The 27,767-nt window shown below is 37.3% G+C and overlaps 1 protein-coding gene across 1 annotated transcript; it reads left to right on the forward strand.

Annotated features, from left to right (window-relative positions):
• Positions 1-92: 92 nt before the first annotated feature.
• Positions 93-27,767, forward strand: AP5M1 (adaptor related protein complex 5 subunit mu 1). Its single transcript, XM_036735620.1, has 8 exons — positions 93-519; positions 5,487-6,126; positions 8,821-9,048; positions 19,924-20,063; positions 21,762-21,847; positions 21,931-22,049; positions 24,697-24,793; positions 26,984-27,767. The coding sequence occupies exons 1-8, from the start codon at positions 446-448 to the stop codon at positions 27,064-27,066; spliced, it is 1,467 nt and encodes a 488-aa protein (XP_036591515.1). The 5' UTR covers positions 93-445; the 3' UTR covers positions 27,067-27,767.

The following is a 27,767-nucleotide window of genomic DNA, read 5'->3' on the forward strand; positions in this document are numbered from 1 at the left end:
GGGCTGGGAGGGGCAAAAGGCGAAGTGAAAACGAAAAGAGGACGTCAGATGGTGTATTGGAAACTGATGAACTATGAGCCTTCTGGGCCACCATCCCGGAAGTGGAATGGGGAGGAAAAGGAGCTGAGTTCGGTAGTAGAAGTTTTCGCTGGGGCTCCTGGCTGATGGGATTTTGCTGGGAGATTTCTTTGGGGTCTGTCATTCCGCCTTCTCTGCGGACGCGGCGTGTGTTGGTCGATGCTGTCGTACCAGCTTTAGCACCAGTACCGTAGAGGGAGCCTATTTCCCCGCTGGGCCGTAGCCATAGGTGGCAGGGCGCGGCCGGCAGCTCCTGGAGAGAGCCCTCAGGGGCTCCATGAGGATCTGGCCCTTTGGGAAGCCTCCACCCGAGTTTTCTCATGCGGTGACGGAGACTGGCGATGAATTGGTCCATTAATGCCCAGTCATGGCCCAACGGGCGGTTTGGCTGGTGAGCCACGAACCAGGAACTCCGCATGGTGGGACCGTGAAATTCTCCAGGTAAATGTGAGTGGGCACCCGCAGGCATCGTGATTGCTTAAGAAAATACCAATTTAAGCTCATTTTGTCTTTCTGGACCGTGCTTCCTTGAGAGGCTACACAATCCTGAACTTTAGGTCCCCGGGGCACATGAAAATCAGAATCAGAAGACCTTATTTACATGTGTTTTTGCACGTCGTTGCTACTTATTCTTCCCCCCAACGTTACTTTTAATTAAAACTTTAATGCTGCTCCCTCCATTTTAACCTTTAGAAAGTGTTATGTTTCAGCCCCAGAAATCCCACATTACAAATACTTAGTATCTTGACAAGATGTTTGGTTTATGGCTTGACGGAATAGTACAGAAAACAGTGGAATGAAGACCGTGATATAAAGGAAAGAGACTAGATTTGGAGTCAGGTCCTGGGTTCAAATCCCAGTTGTGCTGCTTACTTAAGACCTTGGACACGTTAGATCATTTCTCTATGCTTCAGTTTCTTTTTTTTTTTAATTAGATTTTTTAGTTTTAGTTTACAACATTTAGTTTTACATGTTCTTGAGTTTCAAATTTTCTTCCCTTCCCCCTCCCTCCCAAGACGGCATGCAGTCCGATATAGATTCTACATAAACCTTCGCATTAAACTTACTTACACAATAGTCAAGTTGCAAAGAAGTTTTATGACCATGACGAATCATGAGAGAATGAACATGAGAGAAGAAACAAAACCAAAAAAAAAAAAGAGAGAGCAAATAGTTTGCCTCAATCTGCATTCAGATTCCACAGTTCTTTCTCTGGATGTGTTTAAACAATTCGGCTAGCAGCTTCTGTGGGGTGTGTTAAGATCCACAACAACCAGCATCCAGAAAGCTGCCAACACAGGTCCTTTTGATCTGCTTTACTTAAGGAAAGCAATGTTAAGGGGTTAACAATCTTACTTTAATCCGGCATACAAATAACATCCACCTAGTTCAGGGGAAAAAGCCAGCACCCTGAATTACAGACCAAATAACAATTCCTAGTTTTCAACATCTGGGTGTACAGCCAGGGAGCTCATTAGAACAGCTGGCCCAGAGTCACAAGCCACTCCTGCTGTGGCTCAGAGCTCCCACTGAGAAAGCTAACCTTTGCACTTATATATCCTGTTCAGGGCCCCAGAGGGCCCTGACCTCACCCAGGCTGGGCATGGAGAAGTTCCCCACCCCCAATATCACATCAGATACAAATCGATGACTCCCAATTGTCTCAGTGCTGAGAAATACAAAAACATCCTACTTTATCTGCCCCATTCAAACAAAGGCCAGAATCATTAAAGGTCAACAGCAAAAAGTCCCACCTTAATTACTATTACAGGATGTAGCTAGCTTTTTCCATTGTGAGTCCTTTGGAACTGTATTTGAGCCTTGTATTGCTGAGGAGAGCCAAGTCTATCAAAGTTAATCATCACAGAATCAATATGTCTGTGGTTGTGTATATGTACTCCTGGTTCTGCTCCCCTCACTCAGCCTCAGATCATGGAGGTCTTTCCTGGTTATTATGAAATCTGTCTGCTCCTCATTTCTTATAGCACAGTAGTATTCCATTACATTCATACACCACAACTTGTTTAGCCATTCCCCAATTGATGGGCATCCCCTTGATTTCTAATTCTTTGCCACCACAAAAAGAGCAGCTGTAAATATTTTTGTACATACCGGTCCCTTTCCCACTTGTGTGATCTCTTTGGGATATAGCCCTAGGAGTGGTATTGCTGGGTCAAAGGGTATGTACATTTTTATAGCCCTTTGGGCATAGTTTCAAATTGCTCTCAAAAATGGCTGGATCTGTTTACAACTCCACCAACAATGTATTAACGCTCCAATTTTCCCACATCCTCTCCAGCATTTATCATTTTCCTGTTTTATCGTGTTAGCCAATCTGACAGGAGAGATGTGGTACCTAAGAGTTGTTTTGATTTGCATTTCTCTAATCAATAGTGATTTAGAGCATTTTTTTCGCATGCCTATAGATATCTTTCATTTCTTCCTCTGAAAACTGCCTGTTCATATCCTTTGACCATTTCTCAATTGGGGAATGACTTTTATTCCTATAAATTTGGCTCAGTTCTCTGTATACGTTAGAGATGAGGCCTTTATCAGACACATTGGTTGTAAAGATTTTTCTCCCAATTTTCTGCTTCACTCCTAATCTTTGTTGCATTGGCTTTGTTTATGCAAAAACTTTTCAGTTTAGCATAGTCAATATTATCCATTTTGCAGTTTATAATGCTCTCTATCTCTTGTTGGGTCGTGAATTCTTCCCTTTCCCATAAATCTGACAGGTAAACTATTCCTTGCTCTCCCAAATTGCTTATAGTATCAAGGCTTCAGTTTCTTAATCCACAAAATGAAGGAGTACTGACAGCTGGGTGGTGGAGTGCTGGGAGTGCTTAGGTGATCAATCATTAAGGACCTTTTTGTCCCTATGATTTACTAAGAGATGAAAATCCAAATATTGTGCTTTTGGAGTGAGAATTAACCAGTCTGCTGGTTGAATAGCCAGCATTTTATCCTGGTAAGCATGTGAAAAATGGAAATAGATGGGAAAGTCAATATAATCAAGTGAACATTTGGTTTGATGAATAATTCCATCTTTTTCCTCAACGAAAAACAATAATTAATTTTATCCTTAGTTGTTTAAGGAACCACAGCAAAGTAATAGCCCTGAAAAGAGGTTGAGGATTGATCAAGACTAATTCATTTAAAAACCTAACAGTTGACATGCATTTATTAAGGACCTATAACATGTCAAGCACTGTGCTAGACACTGGGACTATGAATACAAAGAATTAAAATAACCTCTAATCAAAAGAGGTTTATAGTCTAACAGGAAAAGAAATACATTTATAAGTGGATATGGAATAAATAGACTAAATGTAAAGTTAAGAAAGGAAGAGAGAATTAAGAAAAGACTGGGGAGAATTAAGAAAGACTTGAGGAATGTTTCACTTTAAAAGGAAGAGAAAGATTCTAAGAGGAGATTGTGAAATAAAACAGCTTGGCAGTGCAGAAATGAAAATGCCTGGTATTTGACACAAAGAATTCTGCTTAGTTGTTTTTTCTTTACTAACTACATTCTAGACAGGTTTAGTTTTTAATCTTTTATTAAGGTTGTTTTGATTTGGAGTCAGAGGATCTGAGTTTTACTACCTCTGTGATTCTGGATTAGGTGTTTATAAGCTCTAGGCCTCAGGTTCCTCCTCTGTAAAAGAGTCAAATGATGACCTCTAAGGTCCCTTCCAGTTTTAAACCTGTGGTCCTATGAAAAATGAAAATTTACATAGTTCATTTTGGTAAGATAAATAGGATGGGTTTTTCAAGTCTTCATTGTTCTTACAGTAGTAATTCACAAGAAAAATTCATATGTAATTGGATGAGTTCTTCTTCAACCATTTATATTGAAAGTTAGCCAGCCATTGGTAGTATTTAGTGAGACAAATTATTCTTAACCTAGCAAACTACCCTTCTTACAGCAAAAGCTGATTTAGTGCCTTTTAAAGCCTTAGAGATAAGTAAATCAAGGTTAGGGCAGCTAGGTGGCACAGTGGATATAGCGCTAGGTCTGAAGTCAGGAAGATCTTCCAGAGTTCAAGCATGGCCTCTGACTAGCTTTGTGACCCTGGACAAGTCACTTAACGCCATTTGCCTCAGTTTCCTCATCTGTAAAATGAGCTGGAGAAGGAAATGGCAAACGACCCCAGTATCTGCCAAGAAAACCCCAGTTGGAGTCACAAAGAGTCAAACTTAACTGAACAGCAATGACAAATCAAGGCTGTCTTGGTTCTTATCTGTCCTATAGCAGCCCCAATATCCTTGAACCTATTAAAATCTTGTAGAGTAAAAACCACTAGTTTTTAGAATCGGAAGATAGATGGGTTTCAAATTCTGTAATTTTGGTTGTAGTCAAGAGTCCTTGGCCAAGAGTTCTTCATTTTTCTAAGCTTCATTCTGAGGGTGTTGGACAAGGTTATCTCAAAGGTCTCTTTCAACTCTGACATTTGCAGCCCATTTCAAGGAAAGCCTAGAATCCACCTGAAATGCCCAAGTTGGGCCTAGAATTGATTTTGATCATTCAGTCAGTTGGCATTTATTAAACACTTACTGTATGCCAGGCACTCTGCTAAGTACTGGGAATAAAAAGAGAGGTAACAACCAGTCCCTGCCCTCCAAGGAGCTCACAATCTAATGAATTTTTACCCCCTATTCAGTCATAGAATTTTAGAACTTAAAAGGACTTTCAAGAACTCCTAATTCAGCCCATTTATTTTCTAGGTAAAGATACCAAGGCCTAGGAAAATTAAAAGTCTTACCTAAAGTCATTCAGCTAGTTAATGATTGCAGTATTTGGGACTGCTCTGTACTCCCATAGGTGGTAGCAGAGAACTTTTAAAACTAAGAATATATAATATTTTAGAACATGTGGAAGTCAAGTAAAAGTATCTTACATATTCCCCCCAAAATGCATTAGTCCTGTGTCTGGCATTGTCTATGAGATATGCAAGTCATAAAGAATTTTTTAAACCCTTAGCTTTCTACTGCTAAGCTGTGTTCTTTGGGACCAGATCTTTTTTGGGGGTGGGGGCAGGGGGCGGGGGGAGGAGAAAGAAGAATGTGAAGAGTGTTAGTTTAATTTGTAAGTTAACAGTAATCTTCTCTGTCTTCTACTTTTAAATCTACTCATTGCATTCAGAAGTTTGAGCTTTCTGTTTAGAACTGGGTCAGATTCCCTCCATTTCTACAACAATAAAACTGTATCATAAAGAAAACAAACTTGTTCAAGTTTTTACTTTTTAAAATGGCAGTTCATCTTGTGAGAGAATAAATAAAACATAAAGGAGAGATAAAGAATGTGTTAGGAAGTTAATGATTTTTTTTTCTTTTACTTACTTTCCTCTATTATGACTGTGAATAGATAGAATCAGCAATAACTAGCTTCTCTTTCCTTGATGCAGAAGGTTTCCCACTGTTGAAAAACGAGCTAAAATCTTCAATGGATCGAGTTATGTGCCTCTACCAGAAGATGGCCCCTTCTGTAAAGCTCTGCTTTTTGAACTCAGGTTATTGGATGATGATAAGGACTTTGTGGAGAGCCGTGATAGCTGTTCACGAATCAGCAAAGCTTCAGTCTATGGACTTCCAATAGGAGGAAGAGAACTGTGGCCCGTTCTTGCCTTTCAGAAGAATGGCTTGGTTTATGTTAGTGTTCCACTAGTTGAACAAACTTTGTCTCCTTATCCACCACTCATTAGCATTAGTGGAATCTCACAAGCCTTTGATCTACTTTTTGGGCTGATCGATTTTCTGGACTCAGGGCCCAAAACTGAAGCTGATCTAAGTACTAAAGTGAACCAACTACCTGATTTGCTCTTACATGTTTGTCCATTTGGCACTTTGTTGGATACCACCTTTTTATTAGATAATTTTAGTAATCTTTCAATAAATCAAGCCCCAAAACAACCAGCCTGGAAAACCGGTACTTACAAAGGAAAGCCACAAGTTGCTGTTTCTATCACTGAAAAAGTTAAATCCATGCAGTACGATAAGCGGGATGTAGCAGATATGTGGCAGGTCTACGGAACTATAACCTGTAAGGTGAGACTTTCTGGTACATGTTCGGTGGATCTATTTTACATATGTTGAGAAAAGTAAAAGTAACTTTACTTTGGTAAATGGAGTACTACAGCTTACATTTTATCTTAAGTGATGGTCCTTAAATGCCAGAGTGATATGAACTATAAATTTTATCACTAATGATAGACAAATCATGTTATCATTTTCCACCTGAGTTTCTTATACAAAATAAGGGCTTTGGACTAAGTGATCTCTAAGGTCTCTACAATCTTTAACACTCAGTGATTCTATTACATGCACCACCAATTTTCTACTAGATTTTCTAGGAGGTAAAACTAATCTCTAAATTGGTACCTAAAGTCATTAAAAAGTCTTTTTTTTTCTCCTATTTTGTTTTGCTTTAAATGAACCATTAAGTAATAATCACTCCTACTGGAATCCTATTTAAGGTTAATGATTGCGAAAAGGCAATGGTGATGTTAATACAAATGCAAACTTTTAAAGTCCATCTTTAAATCTATAAATAATCTATAAATATAGATATATAAATAATATGCCTATATAAATAATAAATATAGTAATATAATATACCTATATAAATAATATATCTATAAGTAAACATCTTGTAGCTATTATTAAATGACATTATTTTTAGATTATTTTATTCTCAGATTTCTTCCTTTAGTCTTTATGCTTTAAATCTAGAAAGGTTGCCTTTCTAAGTTATTTTAATAGTACTGAATATTGTTGACAACATATTAATATGATAAAATACACTGCCATGTTCATTGGGCATTTCGTTTTTTTGGTTCACTTAAAGGAACTCACTATTTAAAGGAATCTTATTTTGAAATTTTTTGCAAGCAAAACGGTTTGCTCCCTCCACCGCCACCCCCAAAGGGAAAAAAAAACCAACACACATAATTTATCTTTTGAGTATAATAGAAAGAGTACTGGATAAAGTGCCAAGAGATTTGGAAATATAGGCTTGGTCCTACCACAGACTGACTTTGAGCAAGTCCCTTCTTTCTCTAGTTCTAGTTTCCTCTTCTTCAGGAGAGTTAGACAGGTTATGTTTAAGGTCCTTTCCTTAATTTGAAATGCTGGTGACTCTCTCTCTCTCTCTCTCTCTCTCTCTCTCTCTCTCTCTCTCTCTTTCTCTCTCTCTTTCTCTCTCTCTTTCTCTCTCTCTTTCTCACTCCTTCCCTCTCTCTTCCTCTCCTTCTCCCTCTCTCCCCCTCCCTCCCTTCATCCCTCTCTTCATATACATACATACACACACATATACACACATAGACATATACATATATGAATAAGATAAAGAGAGCTTAAAATGAGATGCACTTATATCTTACAAAGTGTAATTTCCCCTCCCCTTTGGTAGGGGGAGTGAATGTGTCAAAAGTATTTGTTTTTTCAAGAGGTAGAAATTTCCTTTACCCATTTAGATTGACAAATCTTCATTGTATATTCTTAAAACGTGAGAGGTGAAGCCTGTGTTCTCACAGCTAGTATATGTTGGGGTAGGATTTGAACTCTTCTAGACTCCAAGATTGATTCTCCTATCAGTTATACTGTGCTACATCTCTGAAATGTATTGCTTGTTGTAAATTACAATGATCTAGTCATCAAAGTGAACATAGTAGCTAATATACCAATGAATAGTACAAGGAAGCAACAGTGGTATTTTTTTCATCACTAAGACTATGAACAACTAAATTACATGCACAAGGACTTAACATCCACCTCTTTCTTAAGTGTAGCTCATTAGTGTCACTTGGTTGCTAAGGAATTAGAATAAATTAAGGGAGAAAAAAGAGAAGCAATGTAGATGGTAGATAGAGTAGCTAGAGAGCCAGTTTCAGGGCCAGGAAGTTCTACTTCTGACACAAGTGAGTGTGTGAATCAGACCAAGTCACTTCACCGGTGGTGCCCTCGAAACTCTCTAAGACACTAAAGACCAGAGAAGGTACTTACCTATATTGGGAAGAGTTACCCGTACCAATAAAATCACAAATCTTTTCCATATGAAGAAATACATGTTTTCACTCTTGTATACAAACCCATCTCAAATTTACTTTCATTTGTAAATACATCATAATCATTAGAAAGCATTTATGAAGGACCTTTTTATGCACGGTGCTGTGCTTGATGCAGAGAAAATTGCTCATAGAGCTGTTTTCTGCCTGCAAAGTACTTATGACCAAAAATAGACACATTGATGTGAACACCCGTGCAGGGTATTTACAGTAGATTGAAATTTTTTAAACATGTGTATTTCAAGGAGCAAATGTGTATTTTAGGAGCAAAAGCAGGGGTAGGTCATAATATGAGTTGATATTAGACAAAGTAATCATTGAAGTTTCATACTTAGACTCAATAAAGCAGAGAAAAGCAATCAACTCTACTCTGCTCCCGCTGGAAAGGTTTCACAGAAGTAAATAAACTGTTCAGGAGATCTGGATTTGAGTCCTATTCTGGACACTTGAACCTCAGTTTTCTCATTTGTACAATGGGGAGAATGCCTGTAAGTCTACCTCAGGGTTATTGTGAAGCTCAAATGACATAGCATATAAATGTATATAAGGCATATAAACATAAAGTATATATGAAACACATTGCAAATCCTAAAACATTATCTAAATGTCAGCTGTTATTGTTATTATCATCTTTAGGATCTTGTTAGTAATAATTCTGTTTGTTTGGTTTTTTAAGTGTGATTTGGAAGGAGTCATGCCAAATGTTACAGTCAGTTTGAATCTCCCCACCAATGGATCTCCACTTCAGGATATTCTGGTGCATCCTTGTGTGACTTCCCTTGACTCTGCCGTTCTTACTTCTAGCAGCGTTGATATAATGGATGATTCTGCGTTTAGTGGGCCTTACAAATTTCCGTTCACTCCTCCTCTAGAGTCATTCCACTTGTGCTACTATACATCTCAGGTAAAGTATGTGTATGTGTGTAATATGGCTTAATGGATAGACATCTGGTCTCTAGCCAGAAAGACCCAGATTTAAGGCCTGCCGCTGACACAGCTTACATAATCTGGACCAATCATTTAATTTCTCAGTGCTCCTAGAAACTCTTGAAGAACAGGTGGCAATCTGCTTAGGTAGAGGGAGTTACCTACAGGGGTAGAATCACAGACCTGATTTTTTTTAAAATTACTAATCTGTATAGCTTATAGATATTGTTAATAAACAAGCAATGCATGTGTGTTTCAGAGCAGAATTTTCATAAGGTTATATAAGTGGTAGATGAGTGAAAATGAAGGTTTAAAATTTCATTGAGAGTTCTTCTGAATTCTGTAAACTTTCACAATATTAAATGCTCTAGCTTAAAGGTCACTTCACTTAGTTGTTTAGAGCAATGTTCTGTCACACCCTTATCAGTGAAAAATCTGTGAACATAGACTTTCCCCCTGTATATGTATATGTTTATCTATAAATAACAGATATAGTACTATATTTACTAACATATTGCATTTGTTGTAAAACAGTGGTGGCAAACTCAAATAGAAACAGATCCCTGTGGGCCACATTTGATTTAGAATGTCACAAATTAACATTATCTATGTTTCTGTGTTTCATTGTATTTTTATTTATTCTGTTAAACATTTACCAATTGCATTTTAATCTTGTTCAAGCCACGCTCAGGAGTTTGGCAGAATTTGCCCTATTGTAAAACATGTCACTGAAGTAAAATATATGCATATAGACATATACAGATATATACATCTGCGTAGACAAGTATATAGATATACACACTGGTATAAAATTTATAAAAAATATAAATTATACACAGAAATTAAGATAAAAGATAAACAGTATTTCAAAATATCTTATTAAGAATTTAAAACCCCTTTTTGCCCTCACTAATAATAAGACTGATTTTTGTTGTTTGGTCATGTCCAACTCTTTGTTACCCCATTTAGGGTTTTCTTGGCAGAGATAATGGAGTGGTTTGCCATTTCCTTCTCCAGCTCATTTTATAGATAAGGAAAGTAAGGCAAACAGAGTTAAGTGACTTGCCCAGGGTCACACAGCTAGTAAGTGTCTGAGGCCAGATTTGAACACAAAAAGATCAGTTTTTCTGACTCCAGGGCACCACCTAGCTGCTATATTTGACTGGTTAGACTTGATTATTTTTTAAATTTTGGCTTACCATTTTGTGATACCATAGTTCTGAGATCCTGAGCTAAATCCAGTTAATCCCAGTAGTTGGCTTTAATGACTGGTCTAGCTGAAGAAAACACGTCACAAAAATTACGTGGATCCAATTGAAAAGAAGTACCTCCGAGGCTGCACTTAAGAAATCTTGAAACTCATATTTCTATTTCACCCACCAGTTATGCAAAGATTTTTTGTTTATCGTTAAAATTCTACTAGCAAACTTCTGCCTTCCCTGATATCAGCCGTTTGTGCTTGCAAGCTGATTGGAAGGTGTTGCATTTTTTTTTAAACAAATAGACTCAAAACCCACTGATACTCTTCATTTGGAAGATGTTGAAATAGGTTAGGAACATCCTTTCCTAGGTTTTTAAGTGTATAGATACAAATTTTTATGGGCGACATTTCTAGGACAAAAGTTTAGCTTTTAGGTGTTTTCGCAAATCTTGATGGCCTTATATACTATACCAGCCAAATATCTTGATGTACAGTATACACTTAGCGTAAGGTTCATTGTTAATATATAAATCCATATTTCAGATCATCTTGATAATTTTGAAGTTTTTATTTTTGCCAAATGCTTGCCAGAACTGATTACATCTTTATTGTCTTTTGTGATTCATTTATGCTTACATTATTAGCATTATCTTCATGGTTTAAGAATTTTTTAAGCCACTTCTCCATTTTGTGGTGGATAGTTTAGCAAAAACTAGATAACATAATCTGTAAATCCACCTAACCAAGCACATGTAAACTATGATGTATCACAATATCCTAAAATGAACAAATGAGTAAAGTTATCACCATCATATATATCATATTATAAAACTTCCTCATGATACACTTATATCTAACAAGTAACGTTAATTTCTTATTTGGAATAATAATAAACACAAATAAAAGTCATATTATTTTCTTCATGGTCCTCTTTTGGGAGACCATTGTGGGGTGCTTCACTTAATCCATGGTCCTATATTGTACGTCTGACCTTAAGCAATAGCATCCTTATTTTGATCATAACAGATGAGAGATTTTCCAGGAAAGACAGGTAGAAATGTATTTAATAAATATTCTTTTTTTGTTAATATATTTTCTTTTTTATTTTTTTCCAACTTTTTAACATTTTTAAAGTTTTGAGTTCCAAATTCTTTCCCTTCTTCTCTCCCTGAGAGAGTAAGCAATCAGATATGTTATACATGTGCAATTATGTAAAACATTTCCATATTAGTCATTTTGTATAAGGCTTGAATAAAAGAAAAAAAATGAAAGAAAGTGAAAAATAGCATGCCTCAGTCTGTATTTAACCAATATCAGTTCTTTCTCTGGAAGCCGGTAGTATGCTTCATCTTTAGTCCTTTGGGATTGTCTTAGATCATTGTATTCCTGAGAGTAGCGAAGTCATTCACAGTTCTTCATCAGACAATATTGCTGTTGTGTACAAAACACAACTCTGCTCTCTTCCTATATTATCTCCATCTTTTCTTAAAGATGTACTTCCTCCACCTCTAAAAATCTCTATGCATCAATTCTTGGAAATCTTTCCAGGTTTTTCTAAAATCATCCTGCTTGTAATTTCTTATAGGACAGTAATATTCAGTTACATTCATATACCACAGCTTGTTTAGCCATTCCCCAATTGATGGGCATCCCTTTGATTTGCAATTCTTAGCTACCACGAGAAGAGCTGCTATAAATATTTTTGTACAAATAGGTCCTTTTCCCTTTTTTTGGATGCCTTTGGGATATAGACCTAGCAGTGGTATTGCTGGATTAAAGGGTATGTACAGTTTCATGGCCTTTTTGGCATAGTTCCAAACTGCTCTGCAGAATGGTTGGATCAGTTCACAACTTCACCAACAGTGCATTAGTGTCCCAGTTTTCCCACATGTTCTCCAACATCCAACATTTTCCTTTTGTGTCATATTAGCCAGTCTGATGGGCATGAGGTGGTACCTCAGAGTTGTTATAATTTGCATTTCTCTGATAAATAGTGATTTAGAGCATTTTTTCATATGACTGTAGGTAGCTTTGATTTATTTGTCTGAAAACTGCCTGGTCATATTCTTTGAACATTTATCAATTGGGGAATGACTTTTATTTTTTATCAATTTGACTCGTTCTCTATATATTTGAGAAATGAGGCCTTTATCAGAGATACCTGTTGCAAATTTGTCCCCAATTTTCTGCTTTCTTTCTTCTTTTGGTTACATTGGTTTTGTTTGTAGAAAAACTTTTTAATTTTATATAATCAAAATTAATCTATTTTACATTTTGTAATGTTCTCTATATCTTCCTTGGTCCTAAATTTTTGCCTTATCCATAAATCTGATAGATAGATTATTCCATGCTCTCATAATTTGTTTATGGCAGGGGTTGGGAACCCGTGGCTTCAAGCCTTCATGTGGCAGTCTAGTCCTCAGGTATGGCCCTATAACTGAATCCAAACTTCACATAACAAATCGAGAATTTGTATTAACCTGCTACTTCAAGGCCACATGTGGCCTTCTAGGTCCTCAAGTGAGACCCTTTGACTGAATCCAAACTTCACAGAACAAATCAGGAGTTTAGACTCAGTCAAAGGGCTGCATTTGAGGACCTAGAGGGCACACGTGGCCTCGAGGCTGCAGGTTCCCTACTCCTGACCTATGGTATCACTGTTTATGTGTAAATTATGTATCCATTCTGACCTTATCTTGGTATACAGTGTAAAATGTTGGTCTATATGTAGTTTATACCATACTGTTTTATAGTTTTCTTAGCAATTTTTGTCAAATAATGAGTTTTTGTTCCAATAGCTTGACTCTTTGGGTTTATTATATACTAGATTACTGTGGTCATTTAGTATAATGTAATTTGTACCAAATCTATTCCACTGATCTGCTACTGTATTTCTTAGCCAGTATCAGACTGTTTTGACAATTACCACTTTATAATACAGTTTGAGATCTGGTACATCTGTCACATTTTATTTCATTGACTCCCTTGATGTCCTTGACTGTTCTTTCAGATGAATTTTGTTATTATTTTTTCTAGCTTTAATATTTTTGATAAGTTTGATTGGTATGGCACTGAATAAATAGATTAATTTAGATAGAATAGTCATTTTTTATTATATTGGCTCAGCCTACCTGTGGGCCATTAATATATTTCCAGTTGTTTAGATATGACTTTTATTTGTGTGAAAAGTGTTCATATAGTTCCTGGGTTTGTCTTGGAAGGTAGTCTCCCAAGTATTTTATATTGTCTACAGTTATTTTACGTGGAATTTCTCTTTCTATCTCTTGCTGCTGAATTTTGTTGGCAATATATAGAAATGCTGATGATTTATATGAATTTATTTTGTATCCTGCAACTTTCCTAAAGTTGTTAATAATTTCAAGTAGTTCTTTAGTTGATTCTCTAGGATTTTCTAAGTATACCATCATATCATCTGCAAAGAGTGATAGTTTTGTTTCCTCTCTGCCTATTCTGTTTTAATTTCTTTTTCTTCCTTATTGCTATAGCTAACATTTCTTTTTTTGGAGGGGGGAAGGGCAATTGGGTTTAAATGACTTGCCCAAGGTCACACAGCTAGTAAGTGTCAATTGTCTGAGGCCGGATTTGAACTCAGGTCTTCCTGACTCCAGGGCCAGTGCTCTATTCACTGCACCACCTAGCTGCCCCCATAGCTGACATTTCTAATAAAATATTAAATAATAGAGGTGATAATGGGCATCCTTGCTTCACCTCTGATAGTACTGGGAAGGCTTCTAACTTATCCGCATTGCCAATAATGTTTGCTGATGATTTTAGATAAATAGTACTTATAATTTTAGAGTAAGCTCTATTTATTCCTATGCTTTCTAGTATTTTTAATAGGAATGAGTGCTGTATTTTGTCAAAAGCTTTTTCAGCATCTATTGAGATATTCATATGATTTCTCTTGGTTTTGTTATTGATATGGTCAGTTATGCTGATGGTTTTCCTAATGTTGAACCAGCCCTGCATTCCTGGTATAAATCCCACCTGGTCATAGTGTATGATCCTTGTGATATGCTGCTATAATCTCTTTGCTAATATCTATTTAAAATTTTTGCATCAATATTCATTAGGAAAATTTGTCTATAATTTTCTTTCTGTTTTGGCTCTTCCTGGTTTATCAGCCCCATATTTATGTTGTAAAAGGAATTTGGTAGGACTCCACCTATTTTTCCAAGTAGTTCATATGATATTGGGATTAATTGTTTTTTAAATGTTTGGCAACATTTGCGTGTGAATCCATCTGGTCATCAGCTTCTAGTCAGCTTCAATTTTACTTATTAGTTCTATGGTTTTCTTTCAATTTTACTAATCTCTCCTTTGATTTTTCAGGATTTCTAATTTGGTGTTTAATTGAGAATTTTTAATCCCTTTTCTATTTGGGGGGGGTGGTGGTGAATTCATTGATCTGCCTTTTCTCTGTTTTATTGATGTAAGCAATTAGAGATATGAAATTTCCCCTAAATACTGCTTTGGCTGCATCCCATAAATTTAGTTATGTTATCTCATTATTTTCTTTAATGAAATTATGGCTTGTTCCTATGATTTGTTCTTTCACTTACTTGTTTTTTAGGATTAGATTACTTAGTTTCCAATTAATTTTTAATCTCTCTTTCCATTACTGAATATAATTTTTATTGCATTATAATCTGAAAAAAATACATTTACTATTTCTGCTTTTCCACATTTGGTTGTAAGGTTTTTAATGTCCTAATATATGCTCAGTTTTTGTGTAGGTGCCATGTACTGTTAAGAAATAGGTATATTCTTTTCTATTCCCATTCAGTTTACTCCAGAGATTTATCATATCCATCTTTTCCAGAATTTTATTCACCTCCTTAACTTCTTTTTTGTTTATTTTTTGGTTAGATTTATCTGCTTCTGAGAGGGGAAAGTTGAGGTCACCTCTAGTATAATTTTATTATCTATTTCTTCCTGTAATTTATTCAACTTCTCCCTCAAAAATTTAGATGCTATACCATTTGGTGTATATATGTTTAGTATTGATACGACTTCATTGTATTTCTTTTAATTAGATCTGTTTTTGCTTTTGCTTTGTCTGAGATCATGATTGCTACCCCTGCTTTTTTTTGCTTCAGCTGAAGCATAATAGATTCTGCTCTATGCCCTTACCTTTACCCTGTCTATATCTCTCTGCTTCAGATGTGTTTCTTGTAAACAGTGTGTTGTAGAATTCTGCTTTTTAATCTGTTCTATTATCTGCTTCCATTTTATGGGTGAGTTCATCCCATTTACATTTATAATTATGATAACTATTTGTGTATTTCCCTCCATGCTGTTTTTCTCTTCTTTATGTCCCCCTCTCTCTTACCTCCCATTCTTTCCTTCCACACAAGCATTTTACTTCTGATCACTGCCTTCCCCAATATACCCTCCCTTTTATCAATCCCCGCCTCTTCTATTATCCCTGGCCCTTTTTACTTCCTTATAGGGTAAGATAGATTTCTGCATCCAACTGAACGTGTATGTTATTCCCTCTTTGAGCCAATTTTGATTAGAGTAAGGTTTAAGCTTTGCCTACCACTCTATCTTCCCCTCCATCATAATAGCTCTTTCATGCCTCTTTTATGTGGTATAATTCAGTCTCCTCCCATCCTTCTTTCAGTGCAATTTTCTTTCTCACCCCCTTATTTTGTTTTTTGGGGTATCATCTGTATCAGGCAAGATTCATGACCTTGAGGATGACCATGAACATGCCTGAATGATTCAGAATTGCAAAGTATGAAAAACTCTCTAGGTAGAAGGTAGAGGAAATATAACATTTATTTAGACACCAGAGTATCCAGTCCCAAGACCAATAATCCCAATTCAATATAGCAGTAATTATATTCCAAAACCAGTTAGCCCACCTCAATGTAGCAACAAGGAAATTATAACACAGTATTATAGGAAGGAATTATAGCAAGGAACCAAGTCATCCTGTAACCTTCCCCCCTGCTAGGGCCTTCCTGTAAACAATCACTCATGAATCCTAACTCTCCACTCAGCACTCTTCTGCGGCTCTATTGATACTGGCTCTCTCAATGTCTGCTCTTCAGTGCCCTCTTGATGTCTGCTGCCTCCGTATCTTCTTGATGTCTGCTTCTCAGATCTGCTTCTCTTCAGTTTTGGTTCTCTCACACTCTGGGTTCTCCTTATATACAGTCCTAGGCAGTGTCTGCTTGGCTAGAACTTAGGTCTCTGCTTGGCTGAATTCATGATTGACTAGAACTCTGGTCATAGCAACTCCCCTTAGGGCCTTGAAGGCTTCACCCTCAAATCAGCTTCGTACCTGGTAAGTAGAGGCGTTAGGCCTACTTACAAACAAAGATATAATCAAGCTTTCCCACCTAGCCTGAGGCCTATTGAATGGGTGGGGAAGATCTTTGATCACATTAATACTACATACATAAAGTAACCTTATGTATACCTTCTGTCTACATATACTCCTTCTAATAAAGTTAAGAGTTACAAATATTATCTTACTAATATAGAAATATAAAGTTAACCTTATTGAATTTCTTATGTTCTCTCTTTCATGTTTCTTTTTTACCTTTTTGTTTCCCTTGAGTCTTGTATTTGGAGGTCAAATTTTTTATTTAGCTCTGGTCTTTTAATTAGAAATTCCTGAAAGTCCTCTATTTCTTTCAATGTCAATTTTTTCCCCTGAAAGATTGCATTCAGTTTTGCCAGGTAGGTGATTCTTGGTTGTAATCCTAACTCCTTTACTTTCTGGTATAGCATATTGCAAGCCCTCCAGCTCTTTAATGTGGAAGCTGCCAAATCCTGTGTAATCTTAACTGTAGCTCCATAGTATTTTTCTTTTCTTGGCTGCTTGCAATACTTTCTCCTTGATCTGTGAGCTCTGGAATTTCGCTATGTTGTGGTTGTCCTGGGAGTTTTCATTTTGGGATCTCTTTCAGGCAGTAGTCAGTGGATTCTTTCAATTTCAATTTTGCCATCTGGTTCTAATATATCAGAGCAGTTTTCTTTGATAATTTCTTGAAAGATGTTGTCCAGGCTCTTTTTTTTAATTATGGCTTTCAGGCAGTCTAATAATTCTTATATTGTCTCTCCTGGATCTATTTTCTAAGTCATTTGTTTTTCCATTAAGAAATTTCACATTTTCTTCTGCTTTTTTTTAACTTTTTTATTTTTTTTATTGTATCTTGATGTCTCATAGTGTCATTAGTTTCCATTTGTTCAATTGTACTTTTTTAGGAATTATTTTCTTAGTGAGCTCTTGTACTTCCTTTTCCATTTGGCCAGTTCTATTTTTTAGGGAGTTATTTTCCTCAGTAAATTTTTGTATATCTTTTCCCATGTTGTTAACTCTTTTTTCATTCTCTTGTATTACTCTCATTTCTTTTCTCAATTTTTCTTCTACTTCCCTAGTTTGCTTTTTAATATCCTTTTTAAAGTCTTCCAGGAATTCTTTTTGGGCTTGAGACCAAATTACATTTTTCTTTGAGGCTTCACATGTAGCTATTTGACACTGTTGTCTTTTTCTAAGTTTATGTCATAGTTAATTTTCTATAGTCAGACTTTTTTTGTTTTTCACTCATTTTTCTGCCTTTTTTTTGTTTTTTTTTTTTGTTTGTTTGTTTTGGTTTTTTTTTTGAGATTTGGTATTTTTATATAAGAGTTGGGCTCTGGTCCTGCATTGTCCCAAGCTTTTTGTGCTGGAGTTCCGGGTCTTAGTGCTGGCTTTCACTGGACTTCAGGGCTTAGTTGCTTGGCCGTGTGTCTCCCTGGAAGTGGGGTTTAGCTATTGGCCTGCTCCAGGGGTGGGGCCTTGCTGGGTTGCTATGGTAACAGGCCCTTTCTGGTAGCTGGGCCTAGAGGAGGGATCTTGTTGCTGGTCTGCCCTAGGGGTGGGGCCCTGCTGCTGGGTTGCTATGGAAACAGTCTCTCTGCTGGTAGGCTGGGGTGGGGGGCACGGTTCATTGCTGGTAAGCAATGGGGTTAAGTCCTGGCTGTTGGCATGTGCTGGGGTGGGACCTTGCTGTGATACACAGACTGCTTACTTGCCTAGGGGGCTGCTTGTTTGCAGGAGGGTGGGGCCTGGCTGATAGATTGCCCCAGGCCTGGAGCCTTGCTGCAGGCCCCCTGCTAAGAGGCTGACTGAGGCTGTTTTGGGGCCTGTTCCCCTCCCACCTCAGTGAGATAGACCCTTCCTCTACTACTGGTAAGCTGCTTCCCTGCTCCAGATCAATCCTGAAGAGTTTTCTAGTTGTTTGGAGGGGAATTTGGGAGGCCTTCAGCAGGTTCCTTCCTCACTCCAACATCTTGTCACCAGAAGTCTTTTAACAAATATTCTGCATAAGATATTGTGCTAGGTACTAAGGATAGGAAAAGAAATATGTAAGTCATGAACCAGTCAATGCAAGTCCATATCTGTGAAATAGCTCAGAGCAAATACCCTGTTCATTAATATCATAGCCATATTCAATGCCTTCAACAAGAATGAACATAGATAGGCTCAAAGTCAGTTACTGCACTGATGGTAAATTATTTAATTTGCAAAGGCTAAAGGCCAAGACTAATGTGGAGGGGGAGTTAGTACATGATGCTTTTGTTCACAGATGATTGTGCACTCAGTGCAACCTCTGAAGCTAAGATGCAACAAAGTTTGGATCAGTTCTTTACTGCTTGCACTAATTTGGCTTGACAATTAACACCCAAAAAACCAGGTTCTCCACTATCCAGCACCACACCATCCAAACATTGAACCGTCAGTTGCAGCAAAAGGAGAAATTATGAATACCGTAGATAAAGTCACTTGGCAATACACTTTCCAGGGATTGTCCACATGGGTGATGAGATTGACTCACAAATTTGCCAGAATTTGCTCAGTTTTTGGGAGGCCACAAAGGAAAGTATGGGGAACAAGAGGTATTAGTCTGTCTACCAGACAGTCATTGTGCTGATTTCATTGTTGTATGCCTGTGAAACCTCAATGGTAAACCAGCACCATGCCAAGAAACTGAATTGCTTCCATTTGAATTGTCTTAGGAAGGTTCTGAAGATCACCTGGCAGGATAGGGTAGTGAACAGTGAGTTCTTTTCTGGAGCTAAACTGCCAAACACTGAAATTCTACTGTAGGGAGTGAAACTGATGGGCTGGCCACATTGTTCAAATGCCAAAGAAATGTTTGCCTAAAAGACTTTTTGAAGAAGATGCTCACATGGTGGTCAGAAAAAGTGATACAAGGACACTCTTAAGGTCTCTCTGAAAAACTTTGGAATTGATTGTGTGACATGGGAGATGCTGGCAAAGGACCACCCAGCATGATGTACCCCCATCAAAGAAGGCACTGTGAAAGCAGAATTGCAGTACCTCAAAAGAAATATGAAATGGGCAAATTTAGACATCTCCACTCCACACGTTCATATAGACTATTTGTGCTCAACCTGTGGTAGAGCCTTCGAAGCTTGTATTGGTCTGATTAGCCACAGCCACACACACTATACCTTGACTCCAACATAGTGAAGTCATTTTGATCCTCTACAAGAACAAAGGACAACCATGAACCATGACAATACTATAATTAGTGAGTGGATTTGTCAATAAATAGTTTACATCTAGTAGCTGGAAATTATTTAATTTTTTAACTTTTTTGTTTTTAGGTGCCTGTGCCACCAATTTTAGGATTTTACCAACTGAAGGAAGAAAATTCGCAGTTAAAAATAACTGTCCATCTAAAACTTCATGAAAGTGTGAAAAATTCCTTTGAGTACTGTGAAGCTCATATACCTTTTTACAACAGGTAGGAATAATTTAGTGTCATGGTTTCTCCATTTTTGCACTATTCTCTTTAAAGAATATTTGTTTAGGCTAGTAAGGATTTTATGCTAATCTAGTGATGTTGGTTCTTAAGCTATAATTATAAAATCACAGAATCACAGGTTTTGAGAGTTGGAAGTGACTCTAGTAGTCCATCTCATCCAACCCATGCCCAAAAGCAGCCCCTACTATAACATACCCAACAAGCATTCATCCAGTCTCTGAAGACTCCTAAAGAGAGGGAACCCACCACCTATCCAAGTTGCCCATTCCACTGTTAGACACCTCTAATTGACAGGAAGTGTGGCACCTTTCCAACGTCTAGCCCTGCTCCTACTTCTGCCCTCGGGGACAAACAGAACAAATCCAATTCCTTCTTCACAGAATAGCCCTTAAAGTCCTTGAAGGGAGCTGTTATATCCCCCCACATCTTCTCTTCTTCAGTTTAAATGTCCCTAGTTCCCTCAGCTGATCCTCATATGTCATGGATTCAACGCCCTTTGCCATCCTGACTGCCCTCCTTTGGATGCTCTATCAATGTCCCTCCCTGTAAACTGTGCCTCCCAGAAATGAACCCAGTATTCCAGTTGAGATCTAACAAGGACAGAGTACAGTGGGACTCTCACATCCCAGTAACCCTCTAAATGCTGCCAGCAATATTAGCTTTCCTAACAAGTGTGTCTCATCCTGACTCATACTGAACTTGAGTCCACTAAGCTACCCAGATCTTTTTCAGAACAGCTGCTCCATAATCATGGCTTCCACATCTGATTCTTGCAAAGTTGATTTTTTTGTACTCAAATGAAAGACTTTAGATTTATCTCTATTGACTGTCATCCTACTAGATTCAGTTCAATGTTCTAGGCTTTTGGATTGCGACTTTATGATCCAAATGTATTATCTATCACTGATGATTTTGTGTGATCTTCACATTTTCTAAGTCACTGATAAAAATGGCAAACAGCACAAAGTTACATTTTTAGCTTTAATTTTTTCTCTATTTTTTCTGATTGTGGATGCCAGTCACTAATAAATATAAGCTGTAGCAGACGCCTGTTTCCAGAGAGTGCTCTCTCTTCCAGTAATTACTCTATATCCTTATATATATGTCTGGCCTTGCTGTCAACTAACCATCTGGTGAATTAAGCTGATTAGGTTTCAACGTTACTTCCTCGCCATTTTCTATTTTTAAATTTATTCTAAAATATAGTTCTCAAAATGACCTAAGTAGAGTCGTATTATGGTTTTCATTGTCCATATGTGTTTTTCTGATCATTTATAAATACATTTATTTCGTTTTCCAGTTTTTAAAATCAATGAAAGAATATATGAAATATTTGGGAGACTGTGGATACTTTAATTATATCAACAAGCTAAGTGATTTGGCCACTTAGAACCCATCATTAGAGCACTAATGTCCATTCATAAGAGCACAGTCATCTAGTCTGATGCCATCATTTTAAAGATGAGGAAATCAGTCCCCAAAGTCACAAAGGTAATGAGTGAACCAGAATTCAAAGTGAGGACCTCTGACTCAAAACCCAGGTTGGAAGCCAAACAAGTTAGAAATTTGAGCTTGAGTTGTCCTTATGTTAAGTATCAGTATCCAGTTTTTTGACTTTTCTGTGAACTGTGTGTAGCTTTATTTACATGACAACTTTTTAAAACTTTCTATTTGCAGAGGTCCAATCACCCATTTGGAATACAAAGTTAGTTTTGGCCAGGTAGAAGTATTACGAGAAAAAAGCTTAATAATCTGGATTATAGGTAAGTTGCTTTTTTCTCCGTTTTCATCTATTTTAAGTGCCTATTAAAATGGAATGGTTGGTTGATGATATTTCTATTTTCAGGGCAAAAGTTCCCCAAGTCACTGGAAATTAATCTTTCTGGAACTGTGAATTTTAATACTATGGGTCATCAAAAGCAACCAGTTGATACTGTTTGCGTTGGGGGTACAACCTATGTAAAGGTAAGTTATTGAATATATTTGTGGGAGTAAGCTGCATTAAAAACCTCTCCTCTGAACAAGAAAGACATAAAAAGAAAAGCTAAGGGCAGCTAGGTGGCACAGTGAGTAGAGCACCAGCCCTGGAGTCAGGAGTACCTGAGTTCAAATTCGCCTTCAGACACTTGACACACTTACTAGGTGTGTGACCTTGGGCAAGTCATTTAACCCCAATTGCCCTGCCATCTCCCCTCCAAAAAAAAGAAAAGCTAAGAAATTAAAAACAAAGAGTTTATCAAACAGCACAGTTATCTATGAAGATTATACAAATGGATGGGGGTATAAGCTACTAGCAGTCTATTAGCAAAAATAAAAAAAGAGAGAGCCCATTCCATAAGGAGACAAAAAAAAGATTAGGATAGATGTGCAGTTTAGGTGCAAACAGTTCTGTGCAGTGTAGTAGCCACTTATAGGAATTTTCCTAGGGATACCAAACGTAGTTCAGATACAGAATTTAGAGACAAACATTCCTAGATACATTAGTATAATCCTTACCAACTATAAAGGGCAGCCAGTTGGAGCAGTGGATAAAGTGCCAGGCTTGGGGTCAGAAAGACTCATCTTTCGGAGTTCAAATCTGGCCTCAGACACTTATTAGCTGTGTTATCTCAGACAGGTCACTTAACACTGTTTGCCTCTGTGCAATTGCCTCTGTAAAATGAACTGGAGAAGGAAATGGTGAACCACTCCAGGATCTCTGCCACGAAAACCCCAAATGGGGTCACAGAGAGACAGACACGACTGAAATGACTGAACAACAACAAACCAGCCATAAGACAGTTCTGTAGTTTAGCAGCAAATAGCTTTACATAATGTACTGCCTTTTAGCACAGTATGATAAATGATGGCTCTTATGATGATAAATCATAAAAAAAGTTTAGTGATATTTAATCTACTGTGTTTCTCCCTTCACAGTGTCTCCCATGTATATCCCCCTCCTTCCACTCATGTAGCCACCATCCTAGTGTAGACCCTCATCCCGTCTCTCCTAGACTGTGATGGCAGCCTTCTCATTGATCTCCCTGCCACCTGTCTCATTTGACCACAATCCACCCTCCACTTAACTTTCAAAGTGATTTTTCACAAGGGGTGTAGAAGATCTTCCTAAAGCATAGCTCTAACCAGGTAGCCCAGTCCCTGGCACATAGTAGGTGCTTAATAAATGCTTGATGACTAACTGATCTTGTGATTCTCCCACTCAGTAAATTCCAGGGAGTCTCCTTTACCCTCCAGGGTCAAATATCAAGTCCTTTGCTTGGCATTTAAGGCTTTTCACAACCTGACTTCTTTGTTACATTTTACTCCCCTGCACAATGTCTTCTATCCAGGCACACTGACCTATTTGTTATTCCTCCCCCGTGACCTGCCATCTTCCATTGCTGTGCCTTCACACTGGCTGTGGTCCCCGTCCCCATCCCCTGTTTTTCCCACTTCCCCCATCCTTTCTGGGCCTGGACTGCTCTCCCTCTTCACCTCTTAGTTCCCCTGGCTTCCTTCCAGGCTCAGGGCAAATCCCACCTTCTCTAGGATGCTCTTCTTCTCCAACTGCCTTCCCTTCTAATAGTTACTTTCATCAACTCTGTGTACACACACACACACACACACACACACACACACACACACACACACACACGTACGTACACACGTGTTCTATCATTGGAATGTAAGCTCCTGGAGAGTAAGGACTCTTTTTGCCTTTCTTTGTACCTCCAGCATACAACACAGTGCCTAAAATTTATTAAGTGCTTAATAAATGCTTGCTGACTGATATTCCATCGTGGCAGTGAAGTGACCTTGTATCCTCAAAAGCAGTGCCTTCAAAGAGCAAAGGTCTAGTAAGTCTTAGCTAGCAAATGAAGCTGTGGATATGGACCCACTATTAGATTATATGTCTGTTTAGAGGCAGCTGGTGGAGCATTGGATAGAGGGCTGGACCTGGAGTCAGAAAGACCTGAATTCAAACATGGCCTCAGAAACTTTCTGTGTGACCCTGGGCAAGTAACTTAACCTCTTTTTGCCTCAGTTTTCCTCACTTGTAAAATAGGGATAATAAAAGCACAAGGTTGTTGTGAGGATCAAATGAGAGAATCTTTGTCAAAGACTTAAGTGCTACTAAAAGGCTTATTTCCTTCCCTCCCTCCCCCGCTCCTGCCCCCTTCACCTGTCATCTCTGGAATAACTTAGCTAAGTTTGAAGAGGAGGTTGGCCAATAGGTCATAGACTTTTTTAGCCACATCAACTTGTGAAAGGCTTGCAGTCGTTGGTAGGCAGCATCCGTATCTTTGGCACTAAATTTGAAGTATCCCGTGTTTAAAAAGATCGGGCATTTTAAACTCATTTTAGAATATGTATTTATTATCCTTTGCTTTCACTACGTGAAAAGCCACCTCCTTTTTTTCAACCATACATTTCTCCTTCTTGTACTTCAGGAATCATTAGAAATATATGTTAGCCTACTTAATACTCATCAAAATACTTATACTATATCCTGGTTTTAGTGTTTGTAATTTTTACATTGTGCAATATGTGAGATGAAACCCCCAGAATCATGGGTGAAGAAATTATGTGATGTGTACTAAATGGATTTAGATACATTTTTACTTTCTTCCAGCTTTATTTTAGGATCCCAGATTACACGCTCACTGGGTGTTATGCAGATCAGCATTCAGTTCAAGTGTTTGCATCAGGAAAACCTAAAATAACTACATGTAAGTTTCCTAGTTTTAAACTGAACTGAAGAAAGTATAACAAAAATTTCATGTTGAGTAAGACTTCGTATATTGTGATGTGGTCCCAGTATATTAAATGTAAGTTGTTTGGAGTACCTTCCTAGGACACTTGTGTTCTTGTTCAGCCCATCACATTCTGATCTCTGCCTTCTTGTAGTTTACAGAGCAACCCGCTGAAACTGAATATATAAAGGAGGAAGAGCTATGATAGACTCAGCTGGATCAAAAATAGATTTTTTTTCTTCTTAGTAAATAGATTTTTTTTTGCAAATAATTGCTACTATAATCATGTAAATGGTTTTTTACCTTTTAAGAAAATATTTTTGTTAATCAGTATTTACTGAGCACCTACTATATCAGGCAAATACTAAATACAAATACATGATTCATAATCAGAAAGCAACTTGTCAACAAGTTTAAAATGATATGCAGGTTAAATATTGAAATGACATAGAAGAAAGAAGTAGTGACTTGAATTCAGTTAAACAAAATATATATATATAGTTTATACATTTTGAAAGAAAAGATTTTGTTTTTAATTTTTACCTGTATTTTTTTAAGCCGGTGGATAGAAATCCTGGGGGGGTCAGAAAAGAACAAGAGCAAAGGGAATGAGATCGTCATTTGAGAGGTCTCAGGGAGATTCTTGGACCAGAGTTACAAAATTCCAAAAAGCCATATAATGATGGGAACAGGGAATTGGGCACTGCATGTACAAGAGTAAGGTGGTCTCCCTTACTCGGTTGGCTCCGCTCTCTTGCTGTATTATCTCCATCTTTTCTTAAAGATGTACTTCCTCCACCTCTAAAAATCTCTGATTTGCTTCAAGATACAATTTAAGCGCCGACACAAAGCCTTTCCTAACCCCCAAGCTGCTAGTGCTCCCCTCCCCAAAGTTATCTTTAACTCATTTCCTACATATTCCATAGTCAGCCCCATTAGATTGGGAGCTCCTTGAGGCATGGATTATCTTTTGCCTCTTTTTGTATCCCCAGTGCTTAGCACAGTGCCTGGCACATAGTAGGCGCTTAATAAACATGAATTGGATTGAACTGAATTGTTTCAGTTGTGTCTTTGTATAGCCAGCACACGTAATAAACCTTGTTTGTGATCGATTTCAGAGAAAGTTGACCACTAAGGACACTGCAGTTTTTGTATTTTGTTAGAGATAAGTCATGGATGCTAAGAAAAGCCATTGTGGAAAGCTGACTCCATGTTGAAAACATTTTAGGTATTCACTAACCGTTAAAGTAATTGCAATATATTGAAAAATAATTTTCAGACTTATGTCCTGATATTAGGTGGGCAGTTTAACACACCTGTCATAATTTTAAAGTAAATGGAGACAATTTTAAAGGGACCATCATGTACAGACCAGTTTCCTTCCACTATTAGTTTCTAAACAGCTGCCGTAACAGTAACAATTATTCATTCTTTGGCCGTTACAAGCTATCACCATATTAGAATATTCAAAAGTTACAATATGTTTAGGAAAGCAGTAATCTTTTTACAGTGTTCTAAACCATGGTATTCTGTAGCTGGAATGACGAAAAATATTATGGGTTATACTTGTTTAATAAAAGCTGCAAAATTGAATTTTGCAAATATAGAAGGATGAAAGTTAAATTTTATTAGGGAGATAGAAAAGGGTCCCATGTGAGTAACTTTGTAATGAGTTATCAAGAAAGGTTATTTTAGCTGGGATGTTTTAAGTAAATGAGAAGGTATTGAGGTCAGAATAAGGGATACTAATCAAGAAATTGCAGTAGTGAAAATGGAAACTGATTCAAGTGTAAGTAAGGATGTTGCTATGAGGGTAAGGGGTTAGAAGTAGAATGTCCATGCTGAGGAAAATGGCAGGATTTGGCATAGCAAGAGTAAGGAATATTTGAGTAATACTTTGTATTATAAACTAAAAATAGGCAGATTAGTCAATGGGTATTAAAATTTATTAAAGCTTCTATAGTATTATAATGGTATATAGCATATTGACATACTGATAAATGAAATTAGTAAGATATACAAGAATATTGTTGAAATTATTTTCAAGTACTATTGGTATCATTTTTAAAGTCAGAACAGTATAGGTTTCATTTTTAAAGTCAGAGCTTCATAAAATAATTTGTGCATAAAAAAAATGTTTAACGTTGTCTATTGTTTCCTTTTTAGGCCGGGAATTGATTTCATCTGATTACTATATCTGGAATTCCAAAGCCCCTGCACCAGTAGCATATAGATCACTATTTCTGTAATTTTCTGGTATCTAAAAAGGGGAAAATTTAAGTCAAATTAACATAGTTAAAATAAAATTACTGTCTTTTACTTTTTAACATGTACTCTCTCTCCAATGGGAATGAATCATGGATCACTTTCTCTTTTAAAATGGCAATGTGTTTACTCTTAGGCGTTTTAAAAGAAAACATTTTAAAAGCTGATTTTTCTGCTCTGTTGCCTTTTCATGGTTTTCTTGAACAAGCTAAGCACACAATGGAAAAGAATATGGATTAATGGAGAGAGCCTAGGATTTGAAGAGAGAGGACCAGGATACAAATCCCAGCACTGCTACAAATAGGACCTTGGGCAAGTCACTTAATCACTCTCTGAGCCTCAATTTTCTCCCTCGTAAAATGAGGAAGTTGAATTGTAGAGCCTGTAATGGTGATTTTTAGGCCATGTATTTCAGTACCTTGCACAGGCCAAGCCCCTCAGTAAATGTTAGCTGGTGTTAGTAGTAGTGGCTACATTAGAAACAGTGGCTCTCTTGGAAACATAGTCTTATGAAAGGACAGAATTGTTTTAATGTGAAATTGTTGATGTTAGTCAGAACTTTCTTACTTACAAGAAATTGCATAATTCAGTTGAAGATGTGTGTGCTTATTCCCTAATAAAGTTTTTTCTTTAGAATGACACTGCATGTACCAAAAGGCAATAAAAAGCCCGCTTTTTTGCTGTT

This window comes from Trichosurus vulpecula, chromosome 8 (assembly GCF_011100635.1).
Source record: "Trichosurus vulpecula isolate mTriVul1 chromosome 8, mTriVul1.pri, whole genome shotgun sequence".
Taxonomy (NCBI): domain Eukaryota; kingdom Metazoa; phylum Chordata; class Mammalia; order Diprotodontia; family Phalangeridae; genus Trichosurus; species Trichosurus vulpecula.